General features: G+C 38.7%; 2 protein-coding genes across 3 annotated transcripts; one reads left to right on the top strand and one right to left on the bottom strand.

Moving 5' to 3' along the window:
• Window positions 1-5435: 5435 nt before the first annotated feature.
• Window positions 5436-6821, bottom strand: LOC109409140 (uncharacterized). 2 transcript variants are annotated; one of them, XM_019682554.3, is made up of 2 exons: window positions 6662-6821; window positions 5436-6595 (listed from the first exon to the last, which is right to left on the bottom strand). In XM_019682554.3, the coding sequence occupies exons 1-2, from the start codon at window positions 6672-6674 to the stop codon at window positions 5619-5621; spliced, it is 990 nt and encodes a 329-aa protein (XP_019538099.3). In that variant the 5' UTR covers window positions 6675-6821; the 3' UTR covers window positions 5436-5618. The 2 variants fall into 2 exon arrangements, with proteins under 2 accessions (XP_019538099.3, XP_019538100.3); XM_019682555.3 differs by having other exon boundaries at window positions 5436-6583; window positions 6662-6796.
• Window positions 6822-10933: 4112 nt separating this feature from the next.
• Window positions 10934-11767, top strand: LOC109421534 (uncharacterized). The gene is made up of 2 exons (XM_019696052.3): window positions 10934-11081; window positions 11146-11767. The coding sequence occupies exons 1-2, from the start codon at window positions 11069-11071 to the stop codon at window positions 11670-11672; spliced, it is 540 nt and encodes a 179-aa protein (XP_019551597.2). The 5' UTR covers window positions 10934-11068; the 3' UTR covers window positions 11673-11767.
• The last annotated feature ends 2073 nt before the right edge of the window (window positions 11768-13840 follow it).

Here is a 13840-nt window from a genome sequence, read left to right as displayed (position 1 = left end):
TAACGTCTTAACCCTTATCCGCCCAGTGTCCTGCCTCGATTCAACTTTATGTTCTTTGAGCATTTCTAGTTATTAATTGAAGGGCTTTTTTTTTGCTTGCCATTGCATGAATTTGTATATTGTGAGGCAAGTACAATGATACACTATAACGATGCTGTAAAGATTAGATATTGTCACGATCTATGAGCTTCATTTTCTTTCCAATTCGAAAGAAATTTATTTCCCTGGAATCTTGACAATGTTGAATCATTTCTAGTTCATGCCCGGCAGAGTTGTTATTTATAATCAATACATACAAAAGTAAAGCTTCCATGTTTGCATTACATGTATGAATGTTCCGCCGGCATAGCTCTGGAATGCGTCCAGCAATTTGAATCAAGTTTGACATACACATTCTTTAGGATGTGAAGGCGGTTGTAGGCGTATTAGAATTAAAGATGACGGCTTAGGTTGCAAGATGGCGGCCGAAACTCCAGAATGTATGCTATTTAACGGCAATGCTCCTTCGGATATCATGCAATATAGGTATCTATCGATCGGGCTTCATGAGTAAGACTCACACATGAATATCCGACGCCATTTTGAAATCCACATTGGCGGACCATATCCAAGATGGCGGCAACGGAATGGTTATTTGAGCAATACCATGCAATATGGGTATCTATCGATCGGACTTGCTGAGTAAAAGGGTAGAGGGTGAGGTAGAGGAAAGGGTAAACGGTGGAGTAGACGGTCGGGTAGAGGGTTTGGGTGAAGGAGATAGGATGGAGGGGATGGGGTAGAAGGTTAGGGTAGAGGGTAGGGTAGACGGTAGGGAACTGCCCATGATCGCATATCAGTCCCATCTTTGCTGGGTTTCCTATTCATATGGGACAATTTTGCGATCATAGGCAGGAAAGAGGGTAGAATGGTGAATAGGGTTGAGGGTAGATGAAGGGTTAGGGTAGAGAGTAGGGTAGACGGTAAGATTGAACACAGTATAGAGAGTATGGCATTCATCTCGAGAATCTTCTCAGGATTTCCAGGAGAAAAACATGAAAAATATAGATTTGTTTCAGGCAATCCTAGAAATTTTTAAGTATTTATGCCAGAATTTCTGATGGAATTCTTTCAAAAATTCTTCCGATTTTTTTAGGGATTTATTCAATTATTCCTTCCGGGACATCTTTTATGATTCTTGCAGGAATTCCTGGAAAGCTGAACAAGCTTGCAGGATTAAGGATTGTTTCAGAAATTCTAGCCAGTATTTCTTAATGGACTTCTGCTGGAATTACTTCACAGATTCATCGTAGTATACTTTCAAACAGTTCTGTCGAAATATATTCAGGGAATCCAGATGGAATTCTTTCAGGTACACTTGTTGGAATCTTTGCTGGCTTCTCGGGAGTTTTTCAGGCATTCCTCCTGGGATTTCTTCTGTGATTATTTCAGGGAATCCTACCAAGCTTTAAGTGGAGATTCCTCTTAGGATTCTACCAGATATGCCTCCCAGAATTCCTTCAAGAAATCCTCCCTGTATTGCTTCAGGGATTTCTACCGCAATTGCCTTAGAAAATCTTGAAAGGTTTCCTTTCGTGTTCTAGTCGGCATTCCTTCAGCGTTACTGCTGGTGTGCCATAAAAGATCCCTTCCGGGAATTCGTAAAGGATTCCTTTAGGGGTTCCTGCTAGAATTGCTCCAGGGATTCCAACTTGTATTCTTTCGAAGATTCCTGTAAATCTTGAGAAACTTACGGAATTCTTTAGGTATTCGTGCCATAATTCCTGTCGGGGTTCCTCCAAAGGTTCTTCTTGTTTTTCTATATTCCTGCCGGGATTTCTTCAGTTATTCTTTCAGGGAGTCCTGCCGAGCTTTCAGCCGGGATTCCGTGCGTGCGTTCAAGGACCCTATCAGGAATTCTGTACGGGAATTTTTTTAAACTTTCAGGGGTTCCTTCCGAGCGTGAATTACAGCTGAAGAGAACAATAGAGAAACAAAGAGAAACTGGCTTTTTGATGCTCTTAGATATATTTTGTAAACCATGATATCATGTGACAGTAATTTTCTGAACTAGTGATCGATCGACTGTAAGGTTTAATTTTATGATTTTCGGCAACGCAGTCTTTATTGCATTACACGAAATTTAAGCTATCTGTCCGACGTTTCGACACTGGATTGGTGTCATCTTCAGGGGGTACTGTAATTTAATGTTTGTTTGTACAATTATGTGTTAATTTTTAGTTGCTATGACTTACAATTTTTGTTTCGTTATATGTCCAATGTTTAGTCTAACGGTAACTGTCGGGGTTGGTTGTTTTAGGTACATACTGTGAATTTTAAATTTGTTCAGAGATATTCTACAACAGTTATGTTATGAAACTGTTGTAGAATATCTCTGATTTTTCTTCAGTAGTTATCCTCTCTTTTATCAATTTTAAATGCATTGTATCTATACGGATCAGAACACAATGATAGTATAAAATTTGTGCTAAAATAGAGCTTGAAAAATTTATCAGATGTCGAGGACCCACATTAAAGGTATTTTTTGGAACACGATAGACTTTCATGTTTTTTTTCGTAAAATCAAAACGTAAAATTAAAACTTGCCTGTTGATATTTTTTATGAAAATTACAATGGTAAGCCACCTCAGGCGTTAACCGGTTAAATATAGGCTTCTCTTTTAAGATACCTTGTCATTATTATGTGTGCTTTGACAGATACGCGTATTTCGACTGAGTGGATAACTGACACTGAGGAAGATTACAAGTGGTAGTCGAAATACGCGTATCTGTCAAAGGATAAGCAAAATAGGACGGAATTAAAAGGTAAAAAACTGATTACACTTATTCGAAGAGTGTATTCTGCTTCTCCATTACATACTTTAATTCCTTCATTGCAATGATAAAATAAAAAGCCGAAAAAAATATCGTAGGGATTCTAACTGCAATAGAATGTTGGAAATGCTTTGACATCCATGTGCACAACAGAACATGTGCTCGATGAACAAATTGAGATTTGAATTATGAAAAGAAATCCACGTACTTCGGTGAGGCTCGAACTCACGACTCCCAATTTGCTAGACGGTCGCTTCTATTCCTTCAAGCTACGGAGTCACTCGACTATCTCCGTCGCCAGTAGGCCTAGAACTGAACTCTATTTCACAGTCGCACATGGTTATCTTCTTTTCACAAACCAAACCTCCTAATCCCTCCTAATCCGAAGGATGAAAAAAAAATGCAAAACTGTTATTGCTGAACAGCACAATAGGACAGATCGGTGAAGTACTAGATTTGTAGTAATGAGCTGGATTTTAGTATGGTGAGAAAGCCAATAGGACAAATCGGTGAAGTACTAGATTTGTAGTAATGAGCTGAATTTTAGTATGGTGAGAAGGTCAATTCTCCGTTTCTGCAATAAAATGGTGCAAAAAGCGTGGGTATTATGATTCCTTGCCTAATTTGATGCTGTTTGAGCAAAACTTTGGGCAACAGTGTTGTTGTTTTCTTCATTTCTGGCAAAATAAACAACATAGTTATCCAAAGTTTTGCTCAACCAGCATAAAATTAAGCAAGGAATCATAATACCCACGCTTTTTGCACCATTTCATTGCAGAAACGGAGAATTGACCTTCTCACCATACTAAAATTCAGCTCATTACTACAAATCTAGTACTACACCGAACGTGCCCCATTCTCCGTTTCTGCAATGAAATGGTGCAAAAAGCGTGGGTATTATGATTCCTTTCCTAATTTGATGCTGTTTGAGCAAAACTTTGGGTAACTGTGTTGTTGTTTTCTCCATTTCTTGCAACATAAACAACATGGTTATCCAAAGTTTTGCTCAAACAGCATCAATTTAGGCAAGGAATCATAATACCCACGCTTTTTCCACCATTTCATTGCAGAAACGGAGAATTGACCTTCTCACCATACAAAAATTCAGCTCATTACTACAAATCTACACTGAGAGGCAATTACATTTCAATTTCACTGGAAAAAGTCAAGTAACCGTTCGAAAATTATGTTTTCAGTGGATTTACATGAATTAAGTAAAACCCGCTTGAAAACATAGTGAAACTCCATAGAAAAGTTTTTGGAAATTTCGCACTGTATCGTATTATAACTTGTATATGGTTTTCAAGAGGAATTTATTGCGGCCACTAGTATGTGAAATAGAAGCGTGTTGTTGTCACCCATCACTAACGAACCATGCATGAATGTGATGATGGCAATATGTTCTGTGAATTTGGATGTTTCCTCTTTCTCAAGGAAGCTATTTGGCGGTCTTCAATGACACGGAGACGAACCAATTTTTTGATTATAGGCCAATCGGAATTAATAATAGCAAAAACTAGAATAATTATACTAAAAAAAATTTAAATTTATATGATTTGGTAGTGAAAATTTTCACTTAAAGTTTATTGGATTTTTTCAGTAGAAAATTTTCACTAAATAATCATTTAGGGTTTAAATGTTAAGTTAGATGGAAAAAATCTACTTAAGATTTCCAGTAGAATCTAAGTGATTTTTTCGCTCAGTGTAGTATGGTATGTGGGGGCAAGATGGGTCAGGGGGCAAGATGGGTCAGTACCGTTTTCAATCGCACAATATAAGTTTTGAATCTTTCAATAATTTTCCCAGATGAACGACGGGGATACACAAAAAAGTGGTATATTGTTTTGAAAATTCTATACGTTCCTCGCACAGAAAAAAATAAAATATTTTTTCGTTAAACTCCTTATGCTATACATTCCATATGACTACGTGTATTGTGTAGACGGGGCAAGATGGGTCACCCTAATTTTTCGGTATGTTTGCATAGTTTTTGAAAATGTTTTATTTTTCATGGAAAGGCTATTCTGTGACCTACATTATCGAAGCGATGAGAGCACTGAAAATTTGAGAACATATTTTTTAATTTTTCCTTCAAAAAATATAGGTTTTCAAAGTCCGTTTATGGCTACCCGAACAAAAATCTTCTAGTTCTGAGAATAATGTACCGATGTGTTTCAACACTTTCTTCATGTAATCTGTACGTCTATGAAGCTTAGATGTATAGAGAAAAACTAGAAGATATAGTATTTTTTGTTGGAGGAAAATCGAGTTTTCTTATAGCTGACCCATCTTGTCCCCGTTAAAATGAGGTGGGGCAAGATGGGTCATGTTTTGAAAATTGTTTGTCAAGACGCAGGTTTCAAACTTTATAACCTTTTTATACTCTTATATCATAGCTGACTAGTGTATCTGAGAGTCGTGGTAGAATACAGAGAAATGCGATTTATATTCAGAAAGTTATAGGGATCCATTTCTTAGGTGACCCATCCTGCCCCCACTTACCATACTACACCGAACGTGCCCCATTGTGCTGGTCCGTCACGAAAGGGATAAAACAATAGCAAGAAGCTCTTCTGAGTTTCCTTCTAAGTCAGTGATATTTAGAACAAAAGATTCGTCAATTATGTTTTATAATTTTTTACTCGAATGAACATTAATTGTATAAATTTTACACCTTGCAATATATTGTTGGTAACGATTACAATTTCGAAAACACACACACACGCAGCGTATTATATATTTATATTGTGTTTGTCACGACTTAGATATCACGATAAGCGAAATACTATCCGGTGTCACCAGCCTCAGTCCGTTTGCACCAGCACTTCATACTTTTTGTAGGCTATTTCCTTCCCACGATACGGAATATAGCAAACGGCGTGCGATGGTTGCACCTTGCCCACGATGTAGCCTTCCTTCATTTTCACGCGACCAATGAACAGTGGTTCCCCATATTCCGAATAGCCGCCTCGTACCGCTCCGATCGGTAGATGGTTGCCTTGTGACTTGACGAATCTTCCACTGCAACGGCACAAGTATTCAAAGTATGTCTTCCGATGCTCATCCGAACCCCATGCGATGTGACATTGCCACGTGTCGGGGTCCACCGAACCAGGCGTAAGCGAGCCACGGTGCTTCGCGCGTCCTATGAAGAGCGATTTACTTGCTGTGCCACCGCCCACTGTGGCGTATTCGGGAACTTCATCCTTCGCGTTCAATAACCAGTACGAGCAGTCGAGTCGCATCGGTACATTCGCTATGAACAAGTCGTACACTTTGAAGGCCAGTTCTTTACCCTCATGAGCTATGTAACAAACTCCGTGCGAACGTTGAACCTTCCCGTATATCATCTCGCCCTTATGCTCGACCCGCCCAATGAACAGAGGTTCTCCTTCCTCGGACATACCGGCCGAACTGGCCAACAGAAGCTTTTCAGTATTTTCTTCCGTCACTCGCACAAACTGCCCCGGCGTACAAAGAACCTCGTACACATTCCTCAAATGTTCATCTCCGCCCCAGGGAATGCTGCACGCCTTACGTTTGATGTCCACTCGGCCAGGCGTCACGGATCCCTCGTAGTGAGCCCTTCCTATGTAGTATCGTCGGCTACCGGAACCACCCGCCGAGATGGCATCGTCCGGAATAGCCCCATTGCAGGCCCACACCCAGCGCAACCCGGACAGTCGATCTCGGCGGTCCAGGCGAGCATCTCTAGCTTCACGGTTCAGCGTTTGGTCGCCAAAGTGCCAATAGACTGGTTCACGTAGGACTGGAGGCGTCACTGCGTTATCGAGGAAACTTTAGATTTATTGGTGAAATTTTTGGGTAATGTGGATTGAATACTCACAAGGATTCACCATTCTTCAAGATGCACAGAAAAAATAATCAACAACTGCATAAAATTACGACAAATTACATTATGTGATGCGATCTGAATAAAACTTTGCGAATCTTGAATGTTTATTTATACCCATGACGCATAATGTTGTTTATAATGAAGGCATGAGAGAAACGACTCACCCAGTTCGATCTCATCTCATTTTCGCACACTGATAGTGCCAGTGTTTCTCAAACTATGGGTCGCGATCCATTGATAGGCCGCAGCTTCAAATACCACATCATTTCCACAGCCTAACACAATTTTATTGTGCTCAAATTACATTGTTTTGCATTGTTTCGTGGGAAGAATGCCGATTCAATCGATAGAATAACAAATCCAAGGACAGCTCGTTCCGAAGAATACAAAAACATTGGAATAAACTTTAAATGTATTTTAAAAATAGTTCGAGAACGCCAAAGTTGATACATATATAAATTATGCGTTACATTACCCAAGCAGGGAATGAGAACTAATTGAAAACAAATTGAGTTATTTAGATATCACGAATTTTGATAACAAAGTGAGTTTTCATTTTGTATGACTTAAGTGTTAACATAACAAAAATAATAACAAAATAATGTACTAGAATATCTAATTGAAATCAGAATGAGTTCTCATTGATAACAAATTGATATCTCATTTTGTTATCTACATTTTACGACTTGATATCATACGCAGTTCTCAGGGAGTTATCAAATCTAAAGGGTAATAACTAAAAATTAATAACAAATTTGGTATTCATTTTGATATTTTATTAGGCATTAATTTACATGAATAAGTAAAAATTTAAATTAGATTTTATTTTAAATTTAGAAGAATCTCGTGATTGAAAACTTGTTTTGTTTGATACGATATCATCAGAATATGACACCTATTAATTTCATCAACAGTCATTTCTAACTTGGAGGCTAAACGAAGAAAAATTGTATGGAAATCGGATATGATATCCTCATAGATATGCAGCATGACTATACCATGATTCAACTAAAAGATTAATGATAGACATTGAAATGACAAAGAAAAGTAAATTTGGAGTCAAAGGACAACTGCCCTTAACCTTCCGTAACTCGTGCGGTTGACTACCTGCGTCAGCACCACACTAATGCTGAGTACAAAAAGCGAGATTTTTTCAACGTGCTGTATAAAATACAACAGCGCGGTCGCTCGAGGGTTAATATTTTTGTATAGGTAATTATATTTCAGCTTTTCCTTCTGATTATATGCACTGCAGCAAAACAAACGTGGGAGATGTTCACGACATCCCAGAGCCACAGGCATCGGGACTCAAATTGAATGACATCGAGCAACGAATTGAGTCGCATTCGGCTTCTCAGCTTTTTTTCTCGTTACCCGGGGAAAATGATGACATTGAAAAAATAAGGCATCCGATAGGAAAAATATTTTACTACAATAATTCTATCGGGTATGGCATAATGTCGTTTGGCATAATCTTTTGGAATAATGGCCAAATGGCATAATCTGGCATAATAGTCGATTGGTAAAATGGCCGTTTGGCATAACAATAAGTGAAATGGCATTCATCATTTTCATGTATGATAAATATCTGTTATTTTCAAAATTTCAAACATCACGAGATTCATCATTTTGGTACGGAGCTACAATGAATCCTTTTTCGCGCGAGAATTCTTTATAAAGGTAAAATATGTGACCTTCAACAGTAGAATGACCGTGAATTACTTCGGTTGGCCATATCTAACTTCATTTGTCTTTAATATAGAATTTAAAAATTTAAAAATATTTGGCAATATGTTTAGATTGAAATAACTGATATCTGGGAACTTTTGTATTCTGGGTAGTTTTGTTCTCTTCGTCATTTCCCAACCAAGCTATACAATCAAGTTTCAGGAAACTTGGCCGATAAATACCCCCTCATAACGAAGAGAACAAACCTGTCGATAATATCCAGTCACCCTAAAAAGACTTACTTAAGTTCAAGCCAATTTAAATCAATAGCATGATCATTACCCAGAATCAGCAAATTATAAATTTTGTGTCAATATGTAAGTAAAATACTCTGATAGATTTAACAAATATTTTGTGAATATAATTAATATTAATAAAGCATATTAAACCTTTTTTGGATTTTTGAAATCAAATCTTGTTATCATTGAGTTTTTGAAATGATAACAAAATGATATCTCAATTTGATATTAAATAAAAACAATTCGGAAAGAAAACTTATTTTGATTTCATTTTGTTATCAATAACAAAATGAGTTTTTTTTTTTTTTCTTTATTAAAGAGACTTTCAGCCCTTGGCTGGTTCGTCTCTGTTTTTTTTAACTTAATATATACATTGCATACATTTTTCATTTTTTTCTATTCGCCTTACTTCTAGTCAATACCGGGGAATTGACAATCGGAATTTTATTCAATGTTTCTTCTATCTCATCCAAGCTTTCTTCAGATCCGTCACTTTGGCTACACTGGTTATTCATTTTTCGTTTTGGGGTGTTTTCCTTTCTGTCCGCTGACAGCCGTCGCTTGTTAGCTGCTTGAGTTTCTGTGGTTTCGGCAGACTCACCGTCCGTTGTTTCGGTTTCGCTATTGTTCGAGCTCCTTTCGTCATCGTCGTCGCGTTCTGTCTGTAGGTTGCTTTTCTTCTTGTTTTGCTCCGATTGTTTCAGATGATCCACGTTGTTTGGGATTGAATTAGTTTGCTGCGGAGTATGCAGCGGAGGGAAGTCCGTTGCGGCAAATAATGCAGCTGTGCTCGCTGAGGTTTGTGGTGCTACATTGTTGTAGCTTTGTGGATGAGCCTTTTTTGTCTTAGGCTGATTTGGATACGTTATCAGTGTAGTGTCACCGTCAATGGTAACATACGAAGGGATTGGCTGGGTGATTTGCATTCTCACCACCCGAACTCCGTTGTAGAGTCCAGGGAAGTAGTGCTTCCATCTTTCTCTACTGATGGATATGATGGTGCCAAATTGTCGCAGGTACTCAGCTATCACCGATGATGGTGTTCTTGGCGGCAAATCATGCACTCGGACATTAATTGCGCCATCATCCACATACACCGGGACTTTGTAAACACTCCCATCACATTTCACAATATGCTGCAAATGGTGAGCATTTTGATACCGTTTGGCTGTGTCCATGTCGATCATTTCAACATAGACACAGTTTTGCACATTGTGAAACTGAATGTTTGTTACATGTTCAATGTCCAGTTTCAGTTCTTCGCACATAAATTTGTGTATGGCAGCAATTTCGATGTGCTTGGGTAGAACACTGAAATCAATCACTAACGTGTTCTCTCTTTTTGCACCCATGTTATCGCGAAAAGTAGGTATATAGCAAACGAGAAAAGTGCGTCCGAATCGTACAAGCTCTAGCTATCAACTGGCAAAATGAGTTATCAATTTGTTATAGGTTTGTTCTCATTCCCTGCTCGTGTAGGTATATGAATATGTACCAACGAGTATTTATCTTTGTATGTACTCTTTACAATGTTGCTTTGGATCTTCCTCGCAAGCATTCACTTTTGCATCTTCACAATCCATTATTCGCAAGCATTTTGTTTTTAATGCTTCGCGAAGAACACTCTAGCAAGTGAATGGGAGCAGTGAACGAGGAAGTGGATCACTTTTGCCACAAGGAGGCTCCCATGAAACAGAAATGTGCTGATAGAGAAGGCTCAAACGATTGTAACAAAACCAATCCAGAGTGCGGTGCTGCATTGAGCCAAGCATTGAGCTCAACAATGACAAATTTGAAAAAGCAATATAGCTCATAATCGCAGAAGACTAACATTTGACAAAAGTAGGCATTGGAGAAAATGCCCAAAGATTCAACTTTTAATAGCTGCATTAACATGTCTAAAGGGTCTAACTCGTTATGTAAACAAACATTGTTTCTGTCGCTGTAGGGTCTATCTCGTGGTCTATCTCGATCCACCCACGCATCTGGGTGCCGTTAAGGGTGTCGACGTTCGTGGGTGGATCGAGATAGGCCCTAGAGCGACAGAAACAATGTTTGTTTACAAAACGAGTTTTCTTTCCGCTTTGAAGTCAGTCTTTTTTACCAGTGTGAATGTGGCTCAGTATCAAGTCGTTGTCTAGACAGGCATTGTCGTCCTGATATTGGTCGGCCTGCAGTGGTAGTGATGATAGTGAAATATCAGTAGTCAACTGACATGACTGATATTATGCAGCTCTGGTCCGCGGTCCAAAGTTTGGCGACCACTGCTTTAGTTACTCACCAGTGAGCTGCAGCTTCGTTGCTTCTCATCAATCTCACTAGAAAGTGCAATCCACAGAGCCGAATAGAAACCAAAACAAACCGCAGTGCTGTTAGCGTTTCATTAGTCATCGATCTCGGATAACACTAATCGTGCTTTCCACGAAAGAACATGGTGCATTACGGTAAGTATAGATATTTCCAATCCAATCAGAAGATAACTGCTAAAACAATGTACCTCCCTCACAGCCACGCTTTATCGGGATTACATACCATTTCATGCGGATCGACCGTACAAATACCACAACCGAAGGTTCCTGGAACGATGGGACCGAGTGAACGGGATGAAGTGGGTGCCAGCGTCAAATGGTGAAATACCACCCGACGCCGTCGTCGCCGGATACGAAGGCAACCAGACGCTGTACGTGGGCCGGGCAGAAGTGAACAATTCCATCGCACCGGGTTCCATCAACCCCCAAGAGCGGGCGTGCTTCTGTCCCTGGGGCGGTAAGAACCACAAGCGGCACACCTACGAAGTGCTCTGCACTGCGGGACAGTTCGTGCAAATCGATAGCTGGAACACGCTGGTGCAGGGAACGCCGGGCGGCATCAGCGAACAAGGCGAACCTTTGTATATTGGTCGAAATGAGCAGAAAGGGAATCTGATGTGCGGCAAAATTCAAAGGTCGTACTTTGTTTGCTACATTCCTTACAGGACAAAGGAAGTGGAGCTACCTGTGTTCGGGAGTCAGATTTTCATCAAGACGACTAGTTAGAGCTAGCGCAGGAGACTGAATATAATGTCCTTGAGGGTAAGAAACCTTAAACAAATAGGATAAGGGATAATAAACAGGCAGCATCTGAAGACTTACATATTTTTGCTGGTATCGCTATTCAAATTAAAGTATTAAGAGTTACTATTATATAGCTCATAACTGTTGTTTTCATGGTTTTAAGGAAATATTCAATTTTGATATGTGTGTGTGTGTGTGTGTGTGTGATCCAACTAACCCCCACTGTCCGGCAGTGATATTATGGAAGAAAGATTTCTGCAATACCATATTGATGCTACTGCAAAAGGCTTTAGTCCGGGAGTTAGAAGGTGATAGCTCTATTGCAGATTCAGAGACCCATTTCAGAATGGCTGGAGAGACACGTCCATTCAGAAGTCACTTTCACTTACAATAAGCCCCGCATGTGTGCATTACCGTTATCAAATGGATAATGATACTGCAAACACACTTCCTGATTCAAAGATAATCTTCGAAACTGGCACGTATTTAGTTTAATTCGTTAATTAATGATCGGAACAATCTCACCGAAAACCATCCAAGGTTGCGCTGCCATAGTGCCATCAGTGCCATCACCATGGTAACGTCTTTACGGCGCCGTCAGGTTTACTCCTCCTCTCGCCGCAATCAGGTCGCTCCTCGCCACAACACCTTCGCGCACGCTGTCAGTCATCATTAGAACACACGTCACTTTATCTCTATTATGGGCATGAGACCACAATGTTTGATTCTAGAACCATTTTCTAATCACTGATGGCATGATGTATTAGCCGAAAACCAAAAAACAACTCGAAAAAAAAACAAAATAAACACTCCAAACATGGATAGTTATCGGCTGGCAAAACGCGGAAAATTTCTACACTCCCGATAACAATTCCGGCACCACATGCGTTATTCGATCTGCTAGCAGCGGCATGCAATCACACACACGATAATTAATTAATCTCCTCCGGATGGCGTAGCGCTACCAATCGTATCACGATTTGACGGACACAATCTTCGGCAACGTGGAATTGATTTTGAAAAATGAAAACAGTTCTCCATAAATAATTCTTCCGAAACCCACGAAACACTGCACAATTCACCTATCTATACACTCGAAATATTCAATTTTGATATGTGCGAATATAAAAACTTGTATTGAAAAGACAATGAATAAAATACTAGACACATACCCGATACAATAATTTTCATTTTTTTTTTCATGCCAATGGACCTTTTATCTAATTATTATCGGGAGTAGGATTCGAACTCCGGTCCTCTGCATTAATGTGACGTGCTTTAACTATCCCACTAAGTCCGTTTCACAGCTATGGAATGAAATTCAGTTTTTTTTTTCGAAAATGTAGATCACTTAAGGACTGTTCAATTTATAAAACGGACAACTTGCTTGTGCGATATCTTTTTTATTTTTCAATAAAATCATTACCAGTTTTTTGCATAACTTTCTATAGCTATTCTCAATTGTAGGAAAAATATAACATTGAGCAAAATGTTCTCTATTGTGTAACTGGAGCGGTTTTCGTAAAACTTCAATAAAAACCCATTTCTCAAAATTCGACATATTTTTCCACACACTAAACATGCATATTTTCATGAAGTTTTTAATGTATTGGAATCTTATACTATTCTACTAAAGGTAAAGCTCAATAGTTGGTTAGTAATAATGCACCAAGCCAGCCTTCAGCTTGATAAAATGAGTTGCCTTGTTTACAAAGAAATTATTAAAAAATATTTATTTAAGTCCTGTGATGCAATAGCATAACGGATTCGTCTAAAAATTTGCTCAGAGTAGTAGAATATTGTTTTCTGAATGATGCTGAAGAAAAAAATACTTTAATTTCATTCTTCATAAAAAAAAATATTCAATAAACATGGTCATTGTAAAAAATTGCATTCTTTTTGCTCCATTGATGCAAATTTTCGACTCTAGCGAATCTTGTTATTATTTATTTTCAACAAAGTTGATCCTATGTTATTGTACACCTTATTTAATAACAATCGACTGAAATTTTTTTATTTCCAACATCAATGTTATGTAAAATTTGCTTTAGGCTGCATTGTTATTTGGAAGAACCTTCAAAGAACGAAACTGTTTTGATTACTGTGCCTGTAATGGCGCACAGTAACCAAACCAGCAATGCTATTAAGAA

The sequence above is a fragment of the Aedes albopictus genome, chromosome 2 (genome assembly GCF_035046485.1).
Source record: "Aedes albopictus strain Foshan chromosome 2, AalbF5, whole genome shotgun sequence".
NCBI lineage: Eukaryota > Metazoa > Arthropoda > Insecta > Diptera > Culicidae > Aedes > Aedes albopictus.
This window is presented reverse-complemented; position numbering and strand designations above follow the sequence as displayed.